This window comes from Punica granatum, chromosome 4 (genome assembly GCF_007655135.1).
Source record: "Punica granatum isolate Tunisia-2019 chromosome 4, ASM765513v2, whole genome shotgun sequence".
Taxonomy (NCBI): Eukaryota; Viridiplantae; Streptophyta; class Magnoliopsida; order Myrtales; family Lythraceae; genus Punica; species Punica granatum.
Window position 1 is genome coordinate 9,650,529 of NC_045130.1, and position 26,596 is coordinate 9,677,124.

Here is a 26,596-nt window from a genome sequence, read left to right on the forward strand (position 1 = left end):
AAAAAAAAAGTAAAAGTAATAATTGTATTGTTGATTTTTGTTGTGTAGTGAGTAGAGTTAAAGTTAATGTTAAAATTTTAAAAATATGATTGTAAGACCAAACGAAGTGACCTTTATTTATTGTTGGGATACAACTTTATATATATAGATTATTGCAATACGAATCTCCTATTATTTCAAATTTATGTTAGAAAATTAATTATTACAAATGAAATTTATATCATATATAACAAATTAACTATTTGATTGTCATCCTGCACAATTATGGTCGCATGTGCGAATGACATTTCTCTATCGTAATGCAATGATATATTTATATCAACTATCATAGTTTTTTTTTAAAAAAATTATTGACCACCGCCATAGAATTTTCATCCTATCAAATACAGTTCATTGAAGAAGATAATATGTTTGGTTATGTCAAAACTTGAAAATAATATGTAAATTCCGCGCAAGCTTTGGTCCATCGAGTTCCAAATCTAAATTGTATCTTTCCAACCGAATAAGAGTTCTGCGAGAGGCATAGGCAACAATCCGAATGCCGATTACATCTCCGATCAAAGTTCTAATAGAGATCAATCGATGTTAACTCCACAGTCGATGTTTTTCAGCAGCAGTCAAACTATTATTAGGCATAAAAAAAAATCTCACGATAAGAATCAACCTGTCGCTGAATCATATGAAAAGAAGTCTTAACGGATTCTCGACATTATTAGCGACTTTACTCTCTTATTCTCGACTAGCAACACCGATTCAGAAAAATATTAAGTGGCCGTTACCCATGAGCACGTGGTAACAACAATTGAGTGCAATTACGGGCCATTTCGGGCACGGAGAAGGTGGCTTATGACATTTACGCAGCACTATCGTGGTGCAGTGGCACGCGGCCCGGTCCAACCGTTTCATACCTGCCGGCCGGACCACACCCCGAACGAAAGAAGACGAAAAGGAAAGAAAAGCTGAAGCACACACAGAGGGGAGAGAGAGAGATGGGGGACGAGAGGGTGAAAGAGGAGGCTCTGCAGATAATCGGGGCGTTCCAGGTTCTGCCCCGCCTCGTTGTTTTCGATCTCGACTACACTCTCTGGCCCTTCTACTGGTTCGTTCTTCTCTCTCTGCCTTCCGCCTTTCTCCTTGTCGTTGAGTTCCCTTCTCCATTTCGTTCCCAAGAAAGGGGATGAGCCAATGGTCTGATGATGAATCCATGGAATTCACGTCCGACTTAGGAAACCTAGCAAACGACATGGTCTCCTTTTGACCTTCCTGATGAAAAGCTGTGAACTTTTGCCCTTGATTTGATTAGTTCTTCCTTGCTGTTTGGTATGCCCCGGCGGCCAACTTATTTCCTCAATTTGGGCCTTGGTGATGTTTGTTTACTGAGGAACAAAAGGCTACGAGACAATCACATCGATGATCAGTCGTTTTGGTGATTACTGTGGCGAACTGCCTCCGTGAGTTGTTGGGCATGTGAATGTTTTGGATGATTAATAAAAGTTTGATCTTTTGCAGTGAGTGCCGCTCGAAGCGTGAAATGCCATCGCTTTACCCCCATGCAAAAGGCATTCTGCACGCCCTCAAGGAAAAGGGAATCGGCATGGCCATTGCTTCTCGATCGCCGACTCCAGATATCGCAAAGACTTTTCTTGAGAAGCTGAGTTTGAAGTCGATGTTTGCTGCCCAGGTGAGCTCTTGTGGATGTTATATCTGCTTAAGTAAATTAGCTATGTGATTCTTTTCATGAACTGAGTTCATTGCAGCCCGTCTTTGGAACAATGACTCTAATTGTGATACAATCCCTTTAAATTAGCTATGCGATCCTTTTCACGAACTGAGGTCATTGCAGCCTGTCCTTGGAACAATGACTAAACGTGATACAATACCTTTCACGCTTCCCCAAGTTTTGGCAGTTTTGGGTGTCAAAAATTCTATTGCGATTGCTCGTTTATTGTCTGCACTCTAGTACATGAGAAGTGGGCAATTGCGTCCTTATGTCGGAGTTTGATGTTTGGAAAAAATTGTTCTAACCTGATCCAGGTGTAGAACTATTTCTTGTACTCAGGCAATCCCAACCATTGAGGAATGTTTTAAAATCCAGTCTAGGAAGAACCTGTCATGGCAATTTTCATGCTGTCATACAAGAAACATGATACATATGCTGTGCTAATTTCTCGATAAACCCTCGGATGAAATTACAGGAAATCTTTTCTAGTTGGTCGCACAAGACGGAGCATTTTCAGAGGATTCATTCGAGGACAGGGGTGCCCTTCAACTCGATGCTCTTTTTTGATGACGAAGACAGGAACATTCAAGCAGTAATTATAGCCTCTCTGTTCATATGCATGATTTGTTTCCCCTTCTCTTCTTGATTCAAGTTTTTGAGATTTGATGTGAACTGCTCTAACGCGATTTTCTTTTTGCTGCATTCTGAATTTTGTGGCCTAAACTACAGGTCTCTAAAATGGGAGTTACGAGTGTTTTGGTTGGAAATGGGGTAAATCTCGGGGCATTTCGGCAAGGACTGACGATGTTCGCTCAGAATACCGCTACAGCTGAGAAGAACTTGAAGAGATGGCGCACAAAGTTCTCTCAGCAGTCAAAATCGTCTCCAAGTGAAGAGAAGGAGTGATTGATTATTTTGCATCACTTCATCCCGAAATTATATGGTTCTGATAAATGATAATTATCTGTTCAAGATCCACTACTACTCAATACTCTTATTTTTGGCTAGCAAGCGATGCGGCTACCCCTGTAGATGGTAAAATGTCTGTAGTTTGATTTGTAGGACACGGTCAGTTTGAAAGGAAGCAATTACAGTGGGTTGATTGAGTATAGGCACCCTCCAATCATAAATACATTCTGACCATTCAACTTCTAAGCTTATTTTGGCAAACATTCCTTGGACGTACATTTGCAAAGGCTAGCCAATACGAGTATTCGTAATAGGGTTAACCATGATACATCATTTTGGGTAAATCACAGAACCATTGTATTGGGAGTTAACTGCACACCCATACGAAGTTCGAGTATGTCAGTTGCCTGCATTCTCAGCTTCAAGCTTAATTTGCAGGAAAAGGTACGCAAGTCCTAATTCAACACATTGAGATTCAGATCTTTGCCGATAAAGTTAAAAAGCCTGGATGTTTTCCTCGAATGAAGTTAGCCTTGAAAAGAATTTTACGAATCAACAAATGCAGTCTCGTCCCTGAACATAAATATACAACTGCCAATATCGGGCTACATCACGAAGGAGGAGGAACAGAAAGCAGCAGACTACGCAACAGACAGACAAGAACCAAACCGTTACAAGAATCACACTCAAAATCGGGCTCACTCTATGAAAACCATTCACTCCTTTCCCTTTAAATACAGAGTTGCCCTCACCAACTGCTGTGAATATGATCAAACCCTTTCCTCTGCAATGAGGAGCTGCTCAAGTTCTTCTCGACGACGTTCCAACTCCTAAATGTTCATAAAAAACAACAAATTAATCAGAGAACATATTAGGCTTAGTATTTTACTTTTAATATGCAATAATTTTTCACTTCAATTTATAATTGTGAGAATTAAAGTTATGATGGACCATATTTTTGGCTGTTGAGTTTCCTCGGAAGAACGTCATAATCTTCATGAGCTTAAGCGCAGGAAAGATGCATATCGAATTATGGCCACGAATTACTGCTAATGTTATAGCTAATCTGAACTATAAGACAGCACAGAGGATAAAACTAGAGGGGTGAACTTGCTCACCTCCAGATCCTGGACTGCCTGCTCCCTCGATGTTTCTTTCCGCTGACGAGAACGCTTGAGGAAGCCAATGCATAAGATACCCTGCACACCATTATTAAGCATCATAATGGTACCCTGCCTCTAAAGCATCTTCTATATCAGAAGTCCACGTATTCCATTTATATCAGATTGCAATTGTCCCCAAGGAGATTTAGAGGATCACTGTTCAACGGGGTTTGGGTTCTTTTGCAACCGTGGAACTTTCCAACAACTATTAGAATACAGATATCATGCCACTAAAAAAATTGATGCCAAATTGAAATTTGTTGAGATGTAAAGGTACCACTTGACAGACTCAAATTTTTTTTTTTTTTTTTGGGGCTCAGATGAAAGATTCAACTTCAATGAGCAATTACTCACTGAAAAGACATAGACTACGCCACAAGCAAGGAGCAAATATGCTGCAATATTTTGTAGAAGAATGAGCTCCTTGTCTGCCTCATTAGAGCTTGGGAAAGCTCTTGTCATCACCGCGACACTGTACAAAAACATTAAAATGGCACATTAGCGGAAAGGAAGTCATAACAAGCTGATAAGGAGGTCCAAGTCACTTTAGACTTGGACTTTAGACTTAAAAGCAAGCCATCTCCACCAACATATCCTCTTCCACCTCTGTGGCAATACAAACCAATTCATGCAATATTGACTGTACAATCAGTTCATGGGATATAGCCCTGAGGACATTTGATTGCTTACAATGCTCATGACTGGCAACTTATGAAAAAGACTGATCATTCAATGATGTGCTGACTGTGATTGAAACCCAAAATAAACAAACTTGAGAGCGGAAATCTCAATATCAACAATGTCAACCGATGAAACTAGACATTTGAAGCCAACTAAGGTAGCATGATATTCATCAGGTGACTTACAAGATCTGCAGCATACCCCTTCCAGCCCAATACTCCAGAATCTGCAACAATCCGTAGCTTTAAGGTTACACTATCGTAGTGAAGAAACCAACAAGTGAAGAGTGCAGTAGAAAAGATCTACAGAAACATTTATGAGAAAGGTCTTCACAGTAAAATTACTCTGATATATTTGATCACAGAAAAGATTTTTGATAATTTCCCTTTTATTGGAAGTCTTGCAGAAAAATGTTTCCTCATCTCAAATGGAATGCTTCTCACATGCTTGCTTTTTATACACATTTTTCTTTTGTGGGGGTGAACTTCCATCCTATTTCACTTGGAAAACATGAGAGATTCTCATGTCAGAAAAAAAATTCCACTTTTACAATAAAATTGAAATATAAAGCTAAAGTAGGCCAGATGGGATTCCATAGAGCTTTCAATTCTTCCAAGGAAGCAGAGGACTTTGTTTTCAGTTTTTCAATAATTGAAAGTGCAAAGAAGCATTTATTGTCACATAGCAAAACATAACCCGCACAATATATATGGCACCAGACTAGAAAAGAGCATTACATCTCCTAAAATAACAGAAAAACTGAAAAATCAAAGCAGGTTTATCATTTATGACACATCTCCCGGCAAGACTGTAACTCGAAAATTTGACAGCGGAAATTATAGAAATTCAAACCTTCCAGAATTTGATGATGAATCCCCATTCTGTCTCCGCAAGAACCACGAAGAACGCGATCAGAACTGCGTAGCAGCGGAATATGCCATCGAATACCTAATTTTTCACCAAGGCACCGAAAGCCGATACTCATCAAACCAGCATTCAACAAACAAATGCACCAGAGCAGAAACTCAAAAGGAAAGAACATGAACAGCTCGAATTCGCACAGGAATAGTCATAGAGACAGAGGGAGGAAGGAAGGAAGGAAGGAAGGAAGGAGGGAGGGAGGGAGGGAGAAGGAGTACATCGTATCCGCCTTTGAAGGAGCGAATGGCGGACCAGATATTGACGGCGATGCAGAGGATTGCTGAGATGGACGTGATGACGCTGAAGCACCGGCACACCACCAGGAGCGGGTCGGGACGGGACCGTATCCGCCGTCCGGAGGTGCTCCTCGCCGGCGGCGGCGGCTGCTGCTGCTGCGAGTTCCCTCCCCGCTCTCCTCCGCCGTTTGTCGCCATTTCCCCTAAGTGAAGAGTCTCGTCTCTGCCGTATCTCGTCCCTTAGCTCCGAGAGAATTCCGCCGCCATCACTGTGGCTTCCATCAGCAAATGAGATTCTTCGCCGAGTTCTCGTTCTCTCTTCAGAATCAGAGCTCTCTCCAGCTCCAAGGCAGGACAGCCGGCAGAAGATGCTTTGCCTTTTCCTTTTCACCTGCCATTCAATGTAAGTTAGTTCGTCAACCGCCACGTGGCGCTCTAGGATTGGACCAAAATGCCACGTCTTTTTAGTAAAAAAATGCTACGTAATACATTATTCACCTATTGTAGATGAGTAAAAATCACTGATCAAAATGTGTAAAAGTGGGAAGTTGTGGAACCATCGCGGATTCAATTTTTCACTTTAATGCCTTTTCATTAAATATTATTCAGTTAAGTGGATGATTAATATTCACCCAATACTTGCTCATCATTGCATGGAGTCGGTTGATTTGATTGTGTTGCAGGAGGACCCCAAACTTGTCCATATCATCAAAATTCCTATATTATGAATTAATTCCCGGTCTATCTTGTATGAAAGAAGGAAATAATTGTTTAATAATGAAGAAATTAAGTTTGATATATGAATTCATAATGCAAAGAAACAAAATTAGAAAAAAAATGTCATTGTAAAACTTGTATGGAAGAACGCGTTTAGAATAAGAGGGAAAGAGGAAGGAAAAAAAAAGATATGCGAGTAAAAAAGTGAAGGTAATGGGTAGTTATTAGTAGGGAAAAGTATAGTTTTGATATTGTAGGTTTAATTACTTTTTTATTTTTATCTTTTTTTTTATTTTCTTTTTTATTTTCACCCTTTCATTACTTTAGACATTGAATCTCATTAGATGTCTAATTAGACACATGGATGTCACATCCTCATTTCAAACTAGAGGGAGGGGGAGGGGGAATATGAACATATAAGAAACAATTATTGTAATATTTTCTTTATATACACGAATAGAATATCTGTCCATACCTTACCAAAAAAAAATACCTATCGAAAAAAGATATTCCTCGAGAGGCTGATGAGAATCTTGCATTTGTAAATCATCATAAACTAGTATAAAAATAGAAGTATGGATGAAAGTTGGGAATTGGGAAGAGGGAGAGCAAAGAGAGATAGAGTGTCAGGGAGTAGAGAGAAGACAAAAGAAGTAGGAGAGAACTGAGAAGTAGATCTTCGAAGATTTTGCTAATAGACGGACTCATGCAAATTCCAATCCCCTCAATTATGTTCGTTTGAGGACAAGACCATCCATGACCATCAATGTTGATCAATCCCATGGAGGAGAGGGATGGTTCACCTTCTAGTGATCATACATTCAACAATTAATTTACATTTTTGTATTTCAATCCAGAATAGTGGTTGTTCTTGTATTCGTAAAAAAATATAAAAGAAGATTCAACTCTTCTTTTTTCGCTCAAGCAAGATTCAACTCTAATTTAAGTGTTGTGTGTTATGAATAGTAAAAGGAATTACCGAGAAAAAAAAAGATCCAAAGATTTTACTAGAAAAACAACATATGAGATTGAGATTTTCAATAAAAAATTAGAGCCAACATAACATTAAAATTGACATTAATTGGAGGGTCAAAGAGGAAAGCGTGAGACGGAGGGAGAGTCGTAAGGAATGAGGCGATTGCAAATCTCAATGTAGTATTCTTTGAAGGAATGAACCAGCAGGGAGTTGAGGCGGAAGCTACGAACGGGGCCTCACTACTGTTGCCGGAGGAAGAAGCGTGACCCCCGCGAGCAACGACAGGGGGGTAGGAAGTTGCTGCCATGGTTATCATTCTTCTTCTCACTTCTCAGTGTCTTGTAAGTTGTTGATCCGTTACGGGAATGAAAAATTAGTTGGAGAAGAAGAAGAATTTTATTTCCTATTTCTTTCTTTTTAAATATTTATTATTAATATTATTTGCTGATTTTTCCTTTCTTCAAATGAGGATATAGACACATGTCTCAATACGTGACATCAAATTTGATCCCATGTCAGCCAAGTTAACTGTAAAGGTAACGGAAAATTGCAAATAGAAAATTGGCAAAATAGAAAAGAAAATAAAAAAATGATGAAAACAGAAAAGTGACTAAACCTATAGGACCAAAACTATACGTTTCCCTTATTAATATGAAATTTACCTTTAAAAATGCTATCAAATACTAATCATATCCAAGACTGCGTTGGTTGTTGGGATATAGATTAGGATTGTGATTTCAAAATCTATATACTGCGTTTAATGACAATAGGGAGGATTTGGATAGTATAAAATAATCTTTAAAAGAAGTAATCTCTTGTAGAGAGTGGAATAAAGGTTCATTAAAATTATTTTTTTATGCAAAAATATCCAACAAAAGAATATGATTATTTTTATGCATAAAGATAGAAATGTCCCTCTTCTAACATTTGATTTACCAAAACTGCCACTAGAGACTTTTTTTACAAGTTGAAGGCCATCGGACACAGAAAAAGGGGCGGTAGTGGCCAAATTCTGGCCATTATTGCCCAATAGGAGTCGTTAATGGCCACACAAGTCAATGGCAACCTTGTGTGCGTGGTGGCGGAGGGGGTCGGGCCACTACATCCTGGAAATTGTGCCCCCTCTCCCTCTCTTTAGAGTAGGGAAGGACGTAGTATTTTGGTCAAGATGAGAGTTCTTATAAGGCGAATAAGACTATCAATCTTCAAAATTAACGGTGAATATTGGTATTTATATAAAAAATCTAGATAAAATTTATAATTTTCTTTATAAGTCAAAATTAGAGCCGTCGATGGGCGCGCAAGTCAATGACAACCTTATGTGTGTGGTGGCCGAGGGGGAAGGGCCACTACATCCCGGAAATTGTGCCTCCTCTCCCTCTCTTTGGAGTAGGGTGGGACGTAAGATTTTGGTCAAGAGGTGAGTTCTTAGAAGGCGAATAAGAAGATCAATATTCAAAATTAGGGGCGAATATTAGTATTTTTATGAAAAATCTAGATAAAATATATAATTTTCTTTATAAGTCAAAATTTTAGGGGCGGCGATTGCCCTCGTCAACCTTCTTTTCGTTCATGCCTACTTTGGAAGGGGAGACCACCCCTTCTGTCAAGGTCACAATTGACCTCAGAAGTCACTGATGACCTTGACTGTGGTGGTGGTGGCCGAGCACCACTGCTCTCTTTTTCCCTCTTCTCTCTTTTTGAAGAGATTTCCCTCCTCTCTCTTTTTGAAAAGAGGAAGACGGGGCAAAATTCCGAGCGGCTATGGCCCGAGCCGGCCATCACTAGCCCGACGAGGTCACCGGCGACCTCGTTGGGACGGTGATCGCTAGTGTAGGGCAACCACCAACCTATTTGTCTTCTTCAACAAATTTTCTTAAATTTTAGAATTATTTTTATTTTGATAAAAAAATAATTTAAAAGTATATAATTATTCCTAAACTACTAATGCGAGGATCTAACTTAGTCATTTACGTTTAATATCCTAATCCTTAGTCTTGACTTACCTCAAACATTATGCAATGGTATATATATGTCCATGGAATTTAAAAACTCTTCCTATCCCATTTATATTCCAAACCCAACAGTCAAACATAGCTTGAGAGGAAGGACATTGATAGGACAGCTTGCACAATTGGAGCCTTGGAGGTGAAATCAGAGACATAATTTTGCTCAGTAACGGCAAGAAAGACGAAGGGCTATGCGTGCCAGACTCTTTCATACGTCTCCCTTTTACTGTGTTTAAGATTATTGGTAGAAAGATAGGCGCGTTGATTGGGTTGCATCCAACAGAGTTTCTTTCTCTCGTAAAAATATTTCCAACAACGAAAGAGATGCTTTGGCCGATCATCAGTAATAGTATCGTCCCTGCCCGGGCTCCATATGTGCGCCAAGATGTTTGAGAGCCTTAAGGTCGGAAACTTTACAGTGCGTTTGGTTTTAGAATTAAAGTAACTTTGATTTTGATTGTGAAAAATGACAAATGAGATGAAATTATAAATTTAGTTTGGGAAATGTGTATTTTTGTTGTGTAGTGTGTTGAGTTAAAGTTAAAATTAACATTTTTGATTTGGAAAATGTGTGTTTTTGTTATGTAGTGTGTTGAGTTAAAGTTAAAATTAATATTTTTGATTTAGAAAATGTGTGTTTTTATTGTGTAGTGTGTTGAATTAAAGTTAAAGTTAAGATTTTTGTTAATTGGGAAAACAAACAGGCCTTTACTCTGCGTTGATGATTGGGTTGCATAATTTTTTTTTTCTCTCGTGAAAAGATTTCCAACAACGAAAGAGATGCGTTGCTCGATTATCAATAATAGTCTCCTCCATGCCTGGCTCCATATGTGTGTCAAGATGTTCGAGAGCCTTAAGGTGTTTTATAGTTATTATTATTATAAAGGAGATTTATGACCTTAGTATATGAAATAAAAATATTAAATATTTAATAAAAGAACATGTATGATATATATCAAACTTGAAATTTCTTAATTACCGGGGAGAGCGTGCGCTACTGCTTTACTTCTTCTTCGATACTATTTGTTCTTTTCACCCAATACAGATAATTTCGAGAATTTACAGAAACTTATAAGGAAGCAATATCCATTTTCTCATCCTTCCCTCTTGTCGTTGTAGCTAAAAAATCATTTCTTTTCAATAAATATACGAGGCACGACACACTATAACAGAAACAACGACTGATGTATTTGAGCATAGTTTATATACAATTAAATAAATGAATGTCCATATGTCACAAGATTTCCTCACATCTTTTTCGCTGCATCGGAGTTCCATTTTGTTGCCTGTGATGTGAATACAATCCGCGAAACCACTGGATCACATATTCGGCAAGCAATGAACTTTGTCTTACCCAATGAATTACATATAACGGACTTCATCTTAAGCCGATCTTTCGAGCTACTTCCAGACCAAAAACTAGAGCAGCTCATATAGTTCCTTTGATTTAAGGCCCGGAATCTAATTGGTAAAATATTCCTTTGATCTGCCCTGAGTTAGTACACATGTCATTTTGGGAAGTGATGTTAATATGTGATGTTCAAGTTAATCTATAGTTGGAAGAAGATTTTGTTCACTTGATTATGAAGGAAACCCCTCCGTTGCATTCACAAAGTATCGTACAGGTTAAATATTATTTAGCCAACATATACAATTTTTTAAAAAAAATATGAAATGAGAAAAGTTATTCAACAGTTGAATAATATTATAATTAACCACTTAAATTATTGTAGTATAATAATAATAATAATAATAATATTGAGAATTATCCTGTTAAACTATTGATTCACCGAAAAAAAGTTTCAACTATGGAGAATTAGTTTTAGTCAATAAGTAAATATATAGCCTTATCAAATATTCATGAAATTATCTTATGAAGAAAGAATACTATACAAGCAAATCTCTGTTACTCGAAGACTACATGTGTACTTATGACAAAAAGAAAAGAAAAGAGAGCCTTATAAAAATAAAATAAAATATAGCGATCTCTTATTATATATATGTTGAAAAAAAGAATCACTAAATAAATATTATTGTGAAATATTATGCTATTCCAGCTGGAAGTAGAAGTGAGGAAAGGAGAGCCAAACGGGTCATTGACAAGTCGAAAGGGAAAGCTGAGAAAACATGAAACCATGAACTATTTGATGATGAAACGAAACCAAACGTAAGGTTGAAAACAGTCAGAACGAGAGCTTGTCTTCTTGATGCCTGTGTCTCCCCTCCCCCTGTCGTCTCTGTCTGTGTGTGTAGTTCAGGGTGCGCCATAGAAACAAACCAAGAAAAACCCATCCTTATCCACAGGCAGTTCCCCCCTCTTCCTTCCTTCCTTCCCATCATCGAATCCAACCCACCACAGCCGTATGCACCGCCCACAGCCACTGCACAAAATTCCTTCTTTTTCTCGGGAAACGAACGTCCCCCCAACCTCCACTCGATCCATCTCCACGGACCCATCTGCCCTCTGAAGCTCGCCAATCAAATGGCTTCTTCGATCACGGCCCCAGGCCCTCAGGGCATCACCTTCGCCAACCCTAATAAGCTCTCGTGCTCCTCTTCCGCGAGGAGGTCCCCTCTCGCGGCGTTCCCGCCCCAATCGCCTTCCCGTGGCGCCGACTCCTTGCTCTGCCTCTGCCACGGCCGGTCGTCCGAGCCGCCGTCCCAGCCCGACCGCCCTGTTCCTTGGAGGTTTGGCTCTGTGATTCAGGACTTAGTGAGGTCCGCGGTTCAGAGCTTCGATTCTTACATGAAATCGCAGAAGCAGGGGACGAAGAGCCCCGGGGAAAATGGCCAGATGGAGGAGTCGAAAAAGGGTGGCTTGGGCGATGAGTGGGGTTGGGACCGGTGGAAGAAGCACTTCGAGGAGGTCGATGAGCAGGAGCGCCTTATTTCCGTTCTAAAGGTACGGTTTTTCTTCTTCTGGCCATTGTTGAAGTGATGTTATATCTCTTACCATTTTTCGGTACTGAGGAGTGAGGATTTCGGCCTGAGGAAGTAAATGGAATTATCGTGGTGATCTGAGAGATTGCTTGCTGCTCAAAATGACCGAAACTTTGCTGCGTACTCCAATAGTTGTTCCGTCTATTATTCGGAGCTTATTGCTCGGGTGATCAGGCTAAACACATTGCTCAAAATATATGCGAAGAATATTGATATAACTTGAATCATAAGCTGCCAGAGATTCAGAATGTGATTGGTTTTAGAGTTGAGTTTAGTTGAGATTTGATTTTAATTGGTCAGTAATGATTGATTGTGCCGTTGAATTATGAGAAAAAAGTATGAAAAATAATGTATAGTTGAGAGAAAGTAATGATCGTGAAAAAAGGTAATGAATAGTTGAGAGAATTTAGTATTAAAAGTTGAATTGAATATTTTAAAAAATTAAATAAAAAGGAAAAAGTAATAATTGTGTTGTTGAATTGAAAAATAAGTAGGGTTGAGTGGAGTTGAGTTAAAAAATTTTTTTGAATCCAAGCAAGGCCTCAATTTTAGTAAGACCAGCTGACAGTTTCTCGGGGAAGGTTTAGGTTCGATGGATATGCAGTGAATTGGTATGATGGAGTTTTCATGATTTACTCGTGAGCCTAATTTGAGTGAAGGTGAGAAGGGGATTCCCTGCAAAACTCGGTGACTAGGATATGAGTAGAGACTGACGTCCTGTCCCTGTTATATTTTTTATTTTCCGTTTTGTGCTGTAGTGAAATTATTCCTTAGTGGCTGAAGTTCTAGACGTGTTTGGCATATATTATGTCTGATATATGTATATCAGGTCCTCAAGATTTGAATTTTTATTTGTAATCAAATGTATGAAGTGAATTCTGTTGCTTGGGATTGGCATGGTATATTTCCTTAATTACCATGAGACTCTTACACTGTATTACTTCTCTTTTCTTTGTTTTTTGATTCATAAATCAATTCATAATTGCCGCAAAAAGATTTTCATATGAATCTCTATTTTTAGGATATGGCAGTTGCCATTTTAGCACATACTCACATAACCAAATTCGAGTGCTTTTAGAGAGGAGTCGGTTTCTTTATGTTCACTTCATCATGAGTAGATTACAAGTTCTGATTTTGATTAACTTCGATGCTGTATTACCTTTGCTTAGATGCTTGTGTTTATTTGACCAAGCAGTCGCAGTTAGGTCGTGCTGTACATATGGAAGATTATGAAGAAGCTGGTAGGCTTAAAGTGGCAATTGCAGCAGCAGCTACGGGTGACACTGTTGGCAGGGTTACAGCTTACCTGAATGTAGGAACTTGAGCTTGCTGCTTTAGTCATGGTTTCATCAGTAAACAGCCTTTATCTTTTACACTCATTGTCTCTTAACTTGTTTCAGAGAGCTATAGCAGAAGAACGATATAAAGATGCAGCCTTAATAAGAGAGAATGCTGGTGCTGGGCTGGTACTTGATTACTGATATTTCTTTTCCATCTTTTTTTTCAATAGATTCTAATCTTTTTGTGTTGCATCTTGTTTTTAGAATAAAGTTTGAGGACAGATTTCTGATTATCAACCAAAACTGATCTTAAAGCGACAAAAGTAGATTTATTGTTTTGTTTCTCTTTATAGGTTGGATGGTGGTCTGGTATTTCAGACGATAAAGATGACCCATATGGCATAATTGTTCGTATAACTGCAGAACATGGAAGATATGTGGCAAGAAGTTATAGTCCTCGGTAAGATCCTTTATTGAGAGTGATTCTGGAGTTCTTGTTCATCTTGATATACATTTAGAGTTGTGGCTTTCTTCTCTATGGCTGTAGTTCCTGAATAATATTCATAGGGACTGAACAATTTCGCAACCTTTTATTTTTCTTCAATTCACAAACATTTTTTTATTCAGGCAACTTGCTAGTGCTGCAGTTGGTGTTCCCTTGTTTGAGGTCTTCCTTAAGGTGGATGAGAAAGGCGAATACAAACAGCAGGTGTCCTATTTAACCTATTCAGATTCATCTTTCAAGTTTCAATTAATGCGAACATTGAAGCCGTGAATCTTGTTACATAGATAAATTATATTATTGGTTGATGATTTCTTCGGAAATAATACGGCATTAAGAAAGAACCTCGAAAAATAACTTTTTGCTAGAGTTATATGGGGCATACAGATTTTTTTTCTCCTTTCTTTTGTAAATTGACCATTTTATACGAGTTAGAATTCCCATTCCTATTCAAAGTCAATAGTTTACGCAATGGTTTTGTTATAGAATTTCAGGATAGCATTTCGTTCGAGGAATCTAAGATTTATAAAGTTATTTCCAGGAAATATCTACATTTCTTCTAATTCAAAGCGAGCATTACCAAGAACTACCTGTGTTTGGACATATTAAAAACAAAATTTTTACTTTTGAATTCTGTTACTTTTAACTATTGCTAGCACTGCACCTTATTATTGCGACGTTTTATGTAAAACTAAGGGGATTTGCTTCATCTTCAGGCAGTGTACTTGAAGCAGAGGCGAGGGCAAGATACTCCTTCCGGTACTTACAAGGCATTCAGTAATGCCAGTACTGTTCCACTGGACTCTGCTGATGGAAAGAGCAGTATACTTTTTACAAGCAGTGAGGAGGGGGAGGATGGGGAGGAGGAAGAAGAGGACAACAATTTATCTGGAGATGGTTCTGATCTTCCTGAGGAAGTCCCTGGGTTTAGGAATATTCTAAGAGATATGATTCCTGGCGTGAAGGTCAAGGTTTTGAAGGTGACTGCTCCAGGTAAGGTAGACAAGGACATGATATCAAAGGTGATTGAGCAGATGATGGAAGAAGAAGACGAAGAAAATGACGTTGAAGTGGAAGAGTTAGACACTGACGATGAAGTTACCATTGAAAGCGATGAGGAGAAAGATTTGATTGGTCTAGATTCTGGTACAGGAGTTTTGGGAAGCAAAGGGCAGGACGAGTTTGCTGTTAAGGTGGTTGTGGGTGGTCTCATGCAGAGACTGTCCAGCAGTGTGAACTCGGAAGATCTGATTCGTGTTCCTGCAAAACTAGAGAAGAGAGGGCGTTCTTCATTTTCTTTCTCTATGGATAAGGTCAGTGGATGGGGCTCTAATGGAAAGAAGCAGGGTCCGATGAATAAAGAAGCCAAATTAAAAGGTCAACGGAGCATGGACCATGTTATGTTGGATCTTGCGAAATTCATTGGTGGGGAGAAGGTACCATTAAAGGTAAAGTTTTTACTTGTCGTATGGTTGTTCCATTTGTCTGGAAAACGGACTTCTAATTGGTTTCTGCTCGGAATATTTAGTTGGTAACTTCAACCTCTCATTGTTCAGGTGCTTAAAGATGTTGGTGAGTTAATAAGCCTCACACTAAGTCAGGCTCAAAACCACCGACGACTTTCCGGATCAACAACTTTTAATCGCATCGAGATCCCGATAACTCTTGATCCGTTAAATGGTGATTTTTCCCCTCTAATTACTATGAAATGCTTTGTAAAAATCACCTTTTACTTGGACTGGAGTAGTATTAACCATTTGTAATGTCTTAACTGATAATTGATTATCAGTAATAGTTTCACTTTTTTTCCCCCCCATCAGGATTGTACATTGGGGCTCATGGAATTTACACCTCAGAGGTAATTCGTCTTAGACGCAGATTTGGGCAGTGGAAAGAAGATGGCTGGAAACAGAATCCATCTGATCTCGAGTTCTATGAGTATGTTGAGGCTTTGAAGCTCACGGGAGATCGTTATGTTCCAGCTGGTGAGGTAAAAAACTTATCATCATTAGGCCTTTCTTTGGCCTTTAGTGTAGCTGAAGACTCATGCGATTTTGAAAACTGACTTATCGTTCCAGGAGTGAAGGTTGAAAATTGAAATCAGAATAATGTTTCCTTCCACCAATTTTGCAGGTGGCATTCCGTGCAAGGGTTGGAAAAAGATATCAGCTTCCTCACAAGGGGATAATTCCAGAAGAACTAGGAGTGGTACAGACCACCTCCTTTTCCTTCTTTTCCCTTTCCGTTTCTCTGCCCCCCTCTTTTATTTTGGGAGAGCTTAATATTGTATTTGTTGTAACTGGACAGATTGCTCGGTATAAGGGCCAAGGGAGGCTTGCGGAGCCTGGTTTTAGAAACCCAAGATGGGTGGATGGCGAGCTGGTTATTTTGGATGGAAAGGTTAGAACTGCCGATTTAATTTTGCCGGTCTTTCAACTCACTTCTTTCAGTTATGTATTATGATCACTGCTATTATTTATCTTGGAGCTTCTGACCGACTTGTGATGCAGTATATTAGAGGAGGGCCGGTCGTTGGGTTTGTCTACTGGGTCCCAGAATACCATTTCTTGGTATTCTTCAATCGGCTGAGGCTTGAGGATTAGATAGATTCTCAGCGTGCATAAATACTGGACCTTTCTGATGTGCTGCTCGGCTTTTTTGCTGAGTAAGTTCTTTATCTACGGATAAATAATCAAATTTAGCATATGTATTGCTTTGTACTGAAGTTCCTTATTTAGGATTCATGGGTTACGTCGTAAATACCATAAGAAAATATGCTTAAGATACAGCCAGTAGGTTCGTGCAATGATGTAAGACCCTAAAGGGCATGTTTTGGTTCGTATTAAAACCAAGGCCTGATGAATTGTTACTGTTTTTTCTGTAGGGCTGTCCTCGGTCTTGCTGTAAATTATGTTTCTACTCGGAGCGATCTGAAGTGAGATTTACTTGGGAATATGCTCATTCCAGTAACCTCGGTGGACTAGCAAAAATCCGGCAGCAATCTCCTTTCTTGCTGTTGAAGATGATCTCTTATCTGAGAAGGCTTCCTTTTCTGCGGCTGAGTGGGCAGAGATCACCTTGGATGTCTCGACCTCCTGTACAGTGCTTTCTCCCTCGACTCGTTGCTTCGCTTCCCGAGAACTCTCGTCTCCTGTCTGGTACATAGAACATCGGTCCAGAGACACATTGGGTTGGGGCCTTGGGATTTTGGATTTTCGACGAAACTGCTCGTATTAGTCTATCGTGTTGAAAAGTTTTTTTTGACACTGCTAATGTTTCTTTGCGACTCAATGGCAATGAATGATATGATATAGTTCTTTCTTTACCACTAAACTCCCTATGCGAAGTCCTTTCGGCTTCACGCTATCCTTCGATATCCTGACTATTTATTTGCTTGCATCTCGTTCATCAATGTTCAACCGACGTTTGTGAAAGGTCTTCGGAACCCATAACCTGTCGCAGAAGTCGAACGACCAACTTATTGATCACAATAATTGCTAACCGGTTAAGTTCACTGGCTTCGTGGCCGGTCGTGTCTGTCGGACTGTCCGGTCTGGAGACCGGTCCGGTTCGGTGATCAAAGTAAACATGTATAAAGCCATCCATACAGCCCACGCGAGACGGTCAAGCAAGGAATTTTCTTCCACTCTGATTAGTTGCCAGCTACGCAGCCACAGCTCGGCGGTTCGCCAAGCTCCTCCGCCGCATCCTGTCTTCACCGCCGACGCGAGAGAGGTTGGTTCTCCCCCGCCGGCGCCGTCTCCCTGTCGGTTCCTTCTCTTCAATTCTGTCTGCGGAGGGAGGAGGGGAATAAATTGGGTCAGTGAAACGTAGCAATTAATGAACTCGCCGTTACCGTGACCGGAGACTGCCGTAGTATGGGGAGCAGCTTCCTATCTCCACCAGCGAAACGGCCCATATCTTACATTATCCCCTCGTTGATGTCCGACCCCAACAGCTCGTCGAATGGCTCCTCGTCCTTCCCCAGTCCAAGCAAGCGGTCCAAGCCACCCCAGCAGCCCCTTCACGTGCCTCAGGGTCACGTTGCCTTCCGCCTCCTCTGCCACGCGTCCCGGGTCGGCGGTGTCATTGGTAAATCCGGCGCCATCATCAAGAGCCTCCAGCAGAGCACCGGAGCCAAGATCCGGATTGAGGATGCCCCGCCTGAGTCTCCGGACCGTATCGTCACTGTCATGGCCCCCGCCGCTATTTCCTCGGTAATCTCACTCTCGAGTGGAAACCCTGTTGAGCAGAGCTGGGAAATTGGGGGAGAAATTGAGGTCTCGAAGGCGCAGGAGGCGCTGCTGAGGGTGTTCGAGAGGATACTGGAGGTGGCAGCAGAGACGGACGGGCCTGCTGTTGGAGTTGGGGTGGTTTCATGCCGGGTTCTTGCGGAAAAGAGCCAGGCAGGGTCGGTGATTGGCAAGGGAGGAAAGGTGGTGGAGCAGATAAGGAAGGAGAGCGGATGCAGGATTAGGGTTTTGGTGGACAAGTTGCCTGCTTGCGCGAATCCTGGGGAAGAGATGATTGAGGTAAGGTAATTCTTGGAACTGATTGAAGTTGGTTTCTTTCGGAAAATTGGAAATTTAATGCTTTGTTCTTAAATGGATCGCTTTGTCTGTGCTGAGTTGAGATAGAACATATGTTAAGGCTTCATCGGAAGACATTGCTTCTTATAGAAAGGATGGTATGGTGAACAATTTAGGCAAAAAGTTGATCCTTTTTGTGCGCACATGCAATGATGTCGTCGTAATTTAAATATGAAAATTTTTAATGCCAAATATCCCATAGATAAATAACTCTGTTAGCTCTTTCAGAGCAGCAAAACTCGTAAAACAAGTTGATACAAAAGTAGAGCTGCTGTATCTGCAGGTTTGCAATAATGGATGGGCGACATGCTATTAAACTTGCTTCATTAACTATAGAATTATGGTTTTACTAATTCAAAATCTTGGCAATGATGCATTTGTCTGTTGAAAGAAAGATAAGCCCGTCTGGTCCTTTATGAAATTAACAAATGGAATTTTAGGAAGGGGTTTTTGTGATGAATTTAGCCATATGGTTTGTTCTCAGATATTAGATGTTATTAGGCTTCAGAATAAAATGATAAGGGCAGGACAAGACACTTCATATGAAAGGATTCAACCTCTATATAAGGAGCATCTTTGTTCTGCTATGTCCTTTTCACTCCTCGTCATCTTTAATTCGTTTGAAGTATCGTGGGTTGTTTATTTGCTATGGCAGATAGAAGGTGATGTTCAAGGAGTGAAGAAAGCACTCATTTTAATTGCTCGGCGTCTTCAAGAATGTCCATCCTCTGATAAGACAAGGACATTAAGTAGTGATAAAACTGTTGAGGCTGTTCCCAATCAGTCTCTAACGGACTTCTATGTAGATCCTCCTCAGAGGAATCCGCCTTTACCTGCAATGACAAGTATCTCCAACAGTTATAACTCGGGGTTTGATCATTTGCCATATGAAGTTGCCCAAGTGACCCCTGCTGAAGTGGTTTCACCTCGGCAGGAAGTCAGTTTCAAGATTCTCTGTTCAGTTGATAAGGCTGGGGGTGTAATTGGAAGAGGGGGAACCATTATTAAGGCTCTTCAAAATGAAACGGGTGCTTTGATAAGCGTTGGACCCATTGTACCTGGGTGTGATGAGAGGCTAATAACTGTCACTGCATCAGAGGTCCTACTCTTTCATCCTTTTTTTCTGACACGTATTTGCTGGAAGCATCAATGGATTTTACCTGAGATGGCCTGTTCTATTTTCTTCAGAACCCAGGTTCACGATTCTCTCCTGCTCAAAAGGCTGTTGTACTTGTATTTTCGAGGTCAGTCGAAGTTGGCAGCACAAAAGGCCAAGATTTGGGATTCAGCAAGGACAATTCCGTCATTGCTCGTTTAATAGTTCCCTCTAACCAGGTTGGTTGTCTGTTGGGCAAGGGAGGTTCCATAGCTTCAGAAATTCGGAGGGTAACTGGAGCTGGCATAAGGGTAATGAAAGGGGACCAGGTCCCAAAATGTGCCTCTGCGAATGATCAAGTGGTACAGGTATGTTTCTCCTGGCATATCTTTTGTTGATGGACCACTAATAGAGCTGATGCTTGGCCTTCATTCCATTAATGGCCCACATAAGCCCTAGTAAAACAGGTAAGTCTGGGCTCCTTTATGAGGTCCAAGTGGTTGAACTACGGTAAACATGTGCTTGGAGAGTTGAACAAGTCTCAGTCGGTTGACATCCCCCCATTTGCTCCTTAAGGTTCAACAGTGACATTTTCGTAATGTATATTGTGATTTGCATTCGCTAAAAGTAAAGTAAGAGGTGGTTTTGCAGATTTCAGGTGACTTTCCGCTTGTGCAAGATGCATTGTATAACGTTACGGGCAGATTGCGGGATAACATGCTTCCCAGCAGCCCATTAAGTGCGACAGTTAGTAGGAGCAGCTCCTCACTATTAGCTGAGACAAGTCCATACGGTAGAATAAAGGATCCTGCTTCTATGGGATTGGACTCTCTCGGTTTGTCCCCTAGCTACAGCAGACAGTCGGTTGCGACCCAGAGCAGTACAGATCATCTAGGAGTAATGCACAATATACATAATTCTGCGTCTCCAAGGTTGTGGGAATCACAGGTATAGACCTCCCTCCCTCTTTCTTCCTCTCCCTCTTTTTCCCCTGCACATATGTTGGTTTCTCAACATACATGTCTCTTCTGTGGGTGGTGAGATTGCAGGGTGTTGCTGGAGTTTCACATAGGGGCGTGGCTGACATAGGCAGGGGACTGACCTCTCTAAGGAGTGGCCCGGAGTTTAGTAGGTAATTTTCATTCTTGATTGGGCAGGTATCAATTGGGTTATTTGTACTTGAAATTAATTTAATGTATCATGAAGATATAGTTGGGACTGAAGAAATGAGTATGATGACATTTTCAAGACATTTATCACCTACTGGGGAAAATATCATGTTTCATAGCCTTGTAAAGAGGTCATTGCTGAGTAAGGGGAACAATAAAGGGTTGAATATCAACAACTGCCGTGTGCTTGCAACTTTTCTAATGTATAATTTGCAACTTACCTGTAATCAAATATTTTTGCATTTTCTCATGTATAATTTGCAATTTACCTGGAATCAAATGTATTGCATTTACAGCAGAATCAAATCTGCTATTGTGACAAACACCACTGTCGAGATTGCTGTTCCTGAAGAAGTGATCCACTGTGTCTATGGGGAGAATAGTAGGAATTTGGCTCGCCTAAGAGAGGTAGGTGCATTTGCATTCATCAACACCCTTGTCATGTCCGCCTTTCTCAAATCGTCTTTGGGCTGATGTTCTTTGATAAAAAGTATTTCCTGTATGGTGTAATGTAGTAGCAAGTTAATGCAATGGGATAGCACTTAATTGTACTGTCGTGGAATTGCATTCTGTTTCCATTACAGGGTGTCAAATGGGGCATGAGTTTATGTTGATAGGTAGCTTATTCGTTCTTCATTCTGAATCAGATTTCGGGCGCAAAGGTCACAATACACGACCCACTTCCAGGGAAGAGCGAGAGAACCGTGGTTATCTCAGGAACACCTGATGAGACCCAAGCAGCTCAGAGCCTCCTCCATGCATTCATTCTGACCGGTTCATAGCCAATCCTCCTGATCGTTTTTGACATCTCTTCTCAAGGGAGAAGATGCTTTCCCTCTCATTTTTTACGTTTTATATTTTTTTCCGGGTGGTTGGCTTCCCATAGATTTGTACAATAAGAATGTAGAAAATAGCCAGACCCTCAAAGCTCAAAATCTGTTTCCCGCTCTGATTCTCAATTTGATTTCTCGAGTTATTTTGAGTTGCGCGTCAGTGTAATTCCTGAGGAAGTATTTATAATGTATTGATAATTTAATCGATGTTCCTCCTTTGAAAGTTCTCTCAGTTTGAGTGTGATGCGATATCTCAAAGACGCATTTCATTTACGATACAGATCTCATTTAGAGAATTATTTTGATATTTCTCATCGCATAGGTGCAAGCAAATGCTTCAAGAAGGGAACCATATTCCCATCTACCACACTCACTTATCTGTCGATACATGACTGAGTAAAAAAGCACTTTAAAGAACTCCGCTCTATGAAGTCCCGAGAAAGACATTGACATTCTTATATGAGCAAACTATATTGCTGGCACTGGTTTTGCTTCACAGTTATATCCGCATTGTGCACACTACTGCCAGTTTCTCCAGCAACCACATGCCGACCTTTCTCAGTCCGTTACCTGAAGTTGGGACAGACTCACTGATCTTCTCTGCCACCTTCGTCTTGCCATCTTCTTGAGCTCAGCAGCAAGACAATCCTTGAAATCAGTGCATACATGCGAGAAATGCGCCATGGGAAAACTCAGTGTACCTTGATCTTCTTCTGCAGTTGAAACGAGTTCAGGGCTCTTAGAGCTTTCATCGGACCGACCCAACAACTTCACCTTTTCCTCAGTTGCATCATTATTCATCGGAAGCTTGTTCTCCAGATTATCTTCAGTCGGTGCTGAGATCTGTATTTTTGGTGAGAAGACTCCCTTGACATCTATTTGCAGGTAGCCTTCTGAAGAATCTGATCCTTTGGGGACGTTGTCTTCCGGCACGAGTTCTTCGAGTTGTGCATAAGTTTGATTCTTGTTGCTGGCTAGGACTTGATTTTCTTCCTCGTAAGCTGCCTTGTAGTCTTCCCACAGTTTGCGTACATCCTTCCCCAAAAGTCGCTTGAAGAAGTCATCACTATAGTAATGTTTCATCCTAGCATTGAGCTCAGAGACAAACCCATGCTTAAGGCTATTGCAGTACTCAAGAAAGTAAGCAGTGACTGCATAACCCTCGTCCCACCTCGACCCCGAACCCCTTTGCTGAGTCCAGGCCTCTGATGACCATCCAGCACTCAGCCTCACGAAATCAGCTATTCCATCAATCAATCCTCTAGGAGCCTTCCCCTTTCCGTCCCACTGCCAGAGATGCGTGGTCTCATGATACAAGATCCCCACGAACTCGTCATACACATCACCTTGGAAATTGTCCAGGTAATCTGTGTTTATGCGGATCTCGTTGCCTACAGTGCTGGCAACTGACTGAGGATATCTCCCGAGCCCGTACTCTTTGAAGCTCTCAACAATCAGTCTCACCTCATCGTACCATTTGCCTGCGCCGGGTGTCAGATTGAATGTTGTTAGCACAAACTCGTTGGCTTCAGTAAAGACTCGGAGTGCAGAGTAGTGGTACCTAATTAGACACTCGAACTTGCTAAAGTGATCCGTATAAGTGCGATCGATGACTCTGTAATGGATGGCTGCAATTGGTTCGAGGGTGATCAAGAAGAAAACTATGGGAAGGAACTTTATAGAAGTCATGTTTGGAGAAGGTAATTGATCGGGCTCTTAAGCTCGGGTTGCCCGGTTCAGAACGTATGTGCTGCCATTGATATTATTATAGCAGAACTGTATTTTGGATCTTCCATTGCCTTGAACATTCAGCCATCGCACTATTGTTATTGTCAACAAATTTTGGGTTGTCGTCAGCATTTTTAGCAATCTCCACCATATCGAATGAAGCCAAAACATCATTCTGCTTTTCACCTGTCTTTGTTTGTAATGAGAAGAAACGCAGTTCCTACTAAATGTCCAAATGGAAAGATAATTAATTAGAAGCTCATTTTCTCAGTTATATGGACAAAACAAAGATGTCACCCTCTAAGACAACATTAGGAATTCCGGTTTTACTCAGCAATTCCAATCGGAAATATCTTAATGTCAGCCTGATCGATATGCTCTTGAAGAGGTAATTTCACCTAATTTCGGTATTTCAGTGATGGAAGATTCTTAAATAAAACAGCTCCAAAAGAGTAGCAAGGGGGTATATGGACAATGCCTGAACAGAAAACGATATGGCATTATGGTCACATGATTTCAGAAGAACTGTTTGAACTCTGCACGTTGAAGAGCAGAGGAGGGACTGTGGATTGCTGGATCAGTCAAGCATTCTACAAGCTTCTGGACATCCTGTTTGCCCGAGGAATTTGGAGGCGTGATCATTTTTTGAACCTTCTTGCATTTTGAAAAGATTACTGATATATATTCCACCAAGGATCATCCTGAGCAAAATTGTTCCATTTGTTTCAAACACGGATGTTTGAAGTCTCGAGCTATTTGAATTGTGCATCGGTATAAGATTTCCGAGGAAGTATGTATTGATTATTTATGTCATGTTACTCTTTATGAGTTTATCTCAAGTTGAAAAGCGCAACAATATCTCTGGAACACATTTCATTTACAATACAGACAGAGATCAGAATTTATTTTGTTATGCAGCAATCATCACACAGTTGCAACTTGCAAGCAAATGCAACAAGAGAACCAGCTTCTCAGACTCTCAAACCGTTACTAGATACCAGAGGACATAGCAATTTTCACAACTCTGTTCTAAGAAACACCAAGAAAGACATCAACATTCATATTATGAGCGACCTACATATTGCTGGCACCGATTTTGGTTCATAGTTATGTAGCACTTTTCACAACTCCATGCTAAGAAACACCAAGAAAACATTGATATTCATATTATAAGCGACATAGATACTTGCTGGCATCAATTATGGTTCATTGTTATCCGATGTTGCATGCTCTACTGCCTGTTTTTCCAGCAACCCATACCAATCTTTCTCGGTCCATTGCAGGAAGTTGGGACGGAGCTAAGGATCTTCTCCACCATGTCGTTGAGCTCAGTGACAAGGCAATCCTTGAACCCAGTGCATATATGGGAGAAATGCACAGGAATGCTATGCGTGCCGTGATTTTCTGCAGTTGAAACACTCTTCAGGCTCTTGGACGACTTCTCAGGCTGATGCGGGAACTTCACATTTTCCTCAGTTGGGTATTTATTCATCTGACGCTCGATGTCCAAATCAGCTTCGTACTGATCAGGTGAAATCTGCACCACTCCATAAACTCCCTTAACGTCTACTTGCAAGTAGCCTTCCGATGAAGCTGATTCCTTGGGGATGGTTTCTAACCACACAGGTTCTTCGGCTTGTTTATAAGTTGGTTTCACGATTCCGGCTAGGAATTGATCTTTCTTTGCATAATCTGCCTTGTAGTCTTCCCACAGTTCATGTACACTCTTCCCCAGAAGTTGTCTGAAGAAGTTGTCACTATAGTAGTGTTTCATCCTAGCATTGAGCTCGGCTATGAACCCAAACTTAAGGTCACTGCAGTACTCCAGGAAGTAAGCAGTTACTGCATAACCCTCGTCCCACCTCGACCCCGAGCCCCTTCGCTGGGTCCAGCCCACAGAGGGCCACCCGGCGCTCAGCCTCATGAAATCGGCTATTCCATTGATCAACCCTTTTGGGGCCGTCCCCTTTCCATCCCACTGCCAGAGATGAGTGGTCTCATGAAACAAGATCCCCATGAACTCATCATACACATCGCCTGATTGGAAATTTTCCAGGTAATCTGTGTTTATGCGGACCTCGTTGCCTACAGTGCTGGCAACTGATAGGGGATATCTTCCTAGCCCGTACTCTTTGAAGCTCTCGATAGTCAGTCTCACCTCATCGTACTGTTTGACCTCATCCGGTTTCAGATTGAATGTCCTAAGGACAAACTCGTTGGCCTCGGAAAAGCCTTGGACTGCATAGGAGTACCCAATCAGACTCCTGAACTTGCTCTTATTGGGATTCTTATCTGCGCGATCAATGACTTTGTAGTGAATGGCTGCAATTGGTTTGAGAGTGATCAAGAACAGAACTATGGAAAAAAACTTTAGGGAAGACATGCTGGGATAAGGTAATTGATGGCCTCTTAAGCTTAGGTTGCCTGGTTCAGGATGTAATTGCTGCAGTGATGTTATATAGATAGAAGAACTGTATTTTGGAACTTCCCAATGCCTCGAGCATTCAGTCATTATACTATCTTTTTGTTTGAAAATTTTGGGTCGTTATCAGCAATTTGTAGCTATCGCCACCAAATCAGATGAAGCCAAACATCATTGTACTTTTCACCTGTCTTCCCAAAAGGAAAGATAATTAAGGAGCTAATTGTCTCAATCACATGGACAATACAAAAATGTCACCCTCTATTTGGACAGCATTAGAAATTCCAGCTTTGATCATAACATTAACAAGTTGCGGAAAAAAAAAATACTTTAACGTCAATATCCAAGATATGTTTTTGAAGAGAGTCACCTAATCTCGAGATTTTGAAGATGGAAGCTTCATAGAGTACAACTCCGAAAAAGTTTGGCACATTAGACTGTATCAAGGGAAAGATGGACTATGACTTGAAATAAAAAAGATGGCATTTTAATATGAGGATATACCCCTTGAATTCTGCGCCTTGAAAAGCAGCAGAGAGACGGCTACTTGCCAAGGATCAATCGGGCATTCTAGAAGCATTCGAACATCTTGTTTGCCCAAGTAAAATGGGATACACGATCGTTTTTCTACCTTCTCGCATTTTGAAAAGATAACAGGTAGGTATTCCGGTGAGGATCATCCTGAGTATGTTGTTCCATTCGATT

At 40.7% G+C, this 26,596-nt stretch overlaps 6 protein-coding genes across 8 annotated transcripts; 3 read left to right on the plus strand and 3 right to left on the minus strand.

The window, feature by feature from the left end:
• The first annotated feature begins 941 nt into the window (after positions 1-941).
• On the plus strand, positions 942-2,868 carry LOC116203556 (magnesium-dependent phosphatase 1). Its single transcript, XM_031535319.1, has 4 exons — positions 942-1,099; positions 1,510-1,681; positions 2,196-2,312; positions 2,450-2,868. The coding sequence occupies exons 1-4, from the start codon at positions 990-992 to the stop codon at positions 2,624-2,626; spliced, it is 576 nt and encodes a 191-aa protein (XP_031391179.1). The 5' UTR covers positions 942-989; the 3' UTR covers positions 2,627-2,868.
• Positions 2,869-3,146: 278 nt separating this feature from the next.
• Positions 3,147-5,998, minus strand: LOC116203555. The gene is made up of 6 exons (XM_031535318.1): positions 5,613-5,998; positions 5,326-5,421; positions 4,659-4,699; positions 4,147-4,264; positions 3,748-3,828; positions 3,147-3,459 (listed from the first exon to the last, which is right to left on the minus strand). The coding sequence occupies exons 1-6, from the start codon at positions 5,826-5,828 to the stop codon at positions 3,400-3,402; spliced, it is 612 nt and encodes a 203-aa protein (XP_031391178.1). The 5' UTR covers positions 5,829-5,998; the 3' UTR covers positions 3,147-3,399.
• A 5,467-nt stretch (positions 5,999-11,465) lies between these two features.
• LOC116203542 (protein EXECUTER 1, chloroplastic) lies at positions 11,466-17,387 on the plus strand. 2 transcript variants are annotated; one of them, XM_031535304.1, is made up of 12 exons: positions 11,466-12,234; positions 13,468-13,584; positions 13,673-13,738; positions 13,906-14,012; positions 14,180-14,261; positions 14,771-15,502; positions 15,611-15,734; positions 15,875-16,044; positions 16,188-16,262; positions 16,362-16,454; positions 16,565-16,719; positions 16,939-17,387. In XM_031535304.1, the coding sequence occupies exons 1-11, from the start codon at positions 11,815-11,817 to the stop codon at positions 16,655-16,657; spliced, it is 2,079 nt and encodes a 692-aa protein (XP_031391164.1). In that variant the 5' UTR covers positions 11,466-11,814; the 3' UTR covers positions 16,658-16,719; positions 16,939-17,387. The 2 variants fall into 2 exon arrangements, with proteins under 2 accessions (XP_031391164.1, XP_031391165.1); XM_031535305.1 differs by having other exon boundaries at positions 12,096-12,234; positions 13,442-13,584.
• A 283-nt stretch (positions 17,388-17,670) lies between these two features.
• LOC116203541 (KH domain-containing protein HEN4-like) lies at positions 17,671-21,973 on the plus strand. 2 transcript variants are annotated; one of them, XM_031535302.1, is made up of 7 exons: positions 17,671-18,586; positions 19,299-19,742; positions 19,832-20,107; positions 20,391-20,687; positions 20,789-20,871; positions 21,205-21,316; positions 21,556-21,973. In XM_031535302.1, the coding sequence occupies exons 1-7, from the start codon at positions 17,933-17,935 to the stop codon at positions 21,688-21,690; spliced, it is 2,001 nt and encodes a 666-aa protein (XP_031391162.1). In that variant the 5' UTR covers positions 17,671-17,932; the 3' UTR covers positions 21,691-21,973. The 2 variants fall into 2 exon arrangements, with proteins under 2 accessions (XP_031391162.1, XP_031391163.1); XM_031535303.1 differs by having other exon boundaries at positions 17,672-18,586; positions 21,208-21,316.
• Positions 21,974-22,060: 87 nt separating this feature from the next.
• On the minus strand, positions 22,061-23,625 carry LOC116203549. Its single transcript, XM_031535311.1, has one exon. It carries the CDS (start codon positions 23,428-23,430, stop codon positions 22,300-22,302), a length of 1,131 nt encoding a protein of 376 aa, XP_031391171.1. The 5' UTR covers positions 23,431-23,625; the 3' UTR covers positions 22,061-22,299.
• Positions 23,626-24,573: 948 nt separating this feature from the next.
• On the minus strand, positions 24,574-25,938 carry LOC116203548. Its single transcript, XM_031535309.1, has one exon. It carries the CDS (start codon positions 25,850-25,852, stop codon positions 24,701-24,703), a length of 1,152 nt encoding a protein of 383 aa, XP_031391169.1. The 5' UTR covers positions 25,853-25,938; the 3' UTR covers positions 24,574-24,700.
• Between the last annotated feature and the right edge of the window lie 658 nt (positions 25,939-26,596).

Bases quoted from the DNA above. Each gene is read 5' to 3' on its own strand.
- LOC116203556 (XM_031535319.1), top strand. From the start codon at position 990: ATGGGGGACGAGAGGGTGAAAGAGGAGGCTCTGCAGATAATCGGGGCG. The intron at 1,682-2,195 runs GTGAGCTCTTGT...ATGAAATTACAG, and splicing joins AGTCGATGTTTGCTGCCCAG to GAAATCTTTTCTAGTTGGTC. The intron at 2,313-2,449 runs GTAATTATAGCC...CCTAAACTACAG, and splicing joins AAGACAGGAACATTCAAGCA to GTCTCTAAAATGGGAGTTAC.
- LOC116203555 (XM_031535318.1), bottom strand. From the start codon at position 5,828: ATGGCGACAAACGGCGGAGGAGAGCGGGGAGGGAACTCGCAGCAGCAG. The intron at 5,422-5,612 runs GTACTCCTTCTC...GTGAAAAATTAG, and splicing joins CCTTCAAAGGCGGATACGAT to GTATTCGATGGCATATTCCG. The intron at 4,700-5,325 runs GTTTGAATTTCT...GGATTGTTGCAG, and splicing joins TCATCATCAAATTCTGGAAG to ATTCTGGAGTATTGGGCTGG.
- LOC116203542 (XM_031535304.1), top strand. From the start codon at position 11,815: ATGGCTTCTTCGATCACGGCCCCAGGCCCTCAGGGCATCACCTTCGCC. The intron at 14,013-14,179 runs GTAAGATCCTTT...TTTTTTATTCAG, and splicing joins GCAAGAAGTTATAGTCCTCG to GCAACTTGCTAGTGCTGCAG. The intron at 14,262-14,770 runs GTGTCCTATTTA...CTTCATCTTCAG, and splicing joins AAGGCGAATACAAACAGCAG to GCAGTGTACTTGAAGCAGAG.
- LOC116203541 (XM_031535302.1), top strand. From the start codon at position 17,933: ATGGGGAGCAGCTTCCTATCTCCACCAGCGAAACGGCCCATATCTTAC. The intron at 20,688-20,788 runs GTATAGACCTCC...GTGAGATTGCAG, and splicing joins CAAGGTTGTGGGAATCACAG to GGTGTTGCTGGAGTTTCACA. The intron at 21,317-21,555 runs GTAGGTGCATTT...ATTCTGAATCAG, and splicing joins ATTTGGCTCGCCTAAGAGAG to ATTTCGGGCGCAAAGGTCAC.
- LOC116203549 (XM_031535311.1), bottom strand. From the start codon at position 23,430: ATGACTTCTATAAAGTTCCTTCCCATAGTTTTCTTCTTGATCACCCTC.
- LOC116203548 (XM_031535309.1), bottom strand. From the start codon at position 25,852: ATGTCTTCCCTAAAGTTTTTTTCCATAGTTCTGTTCTTGATCACTCTC.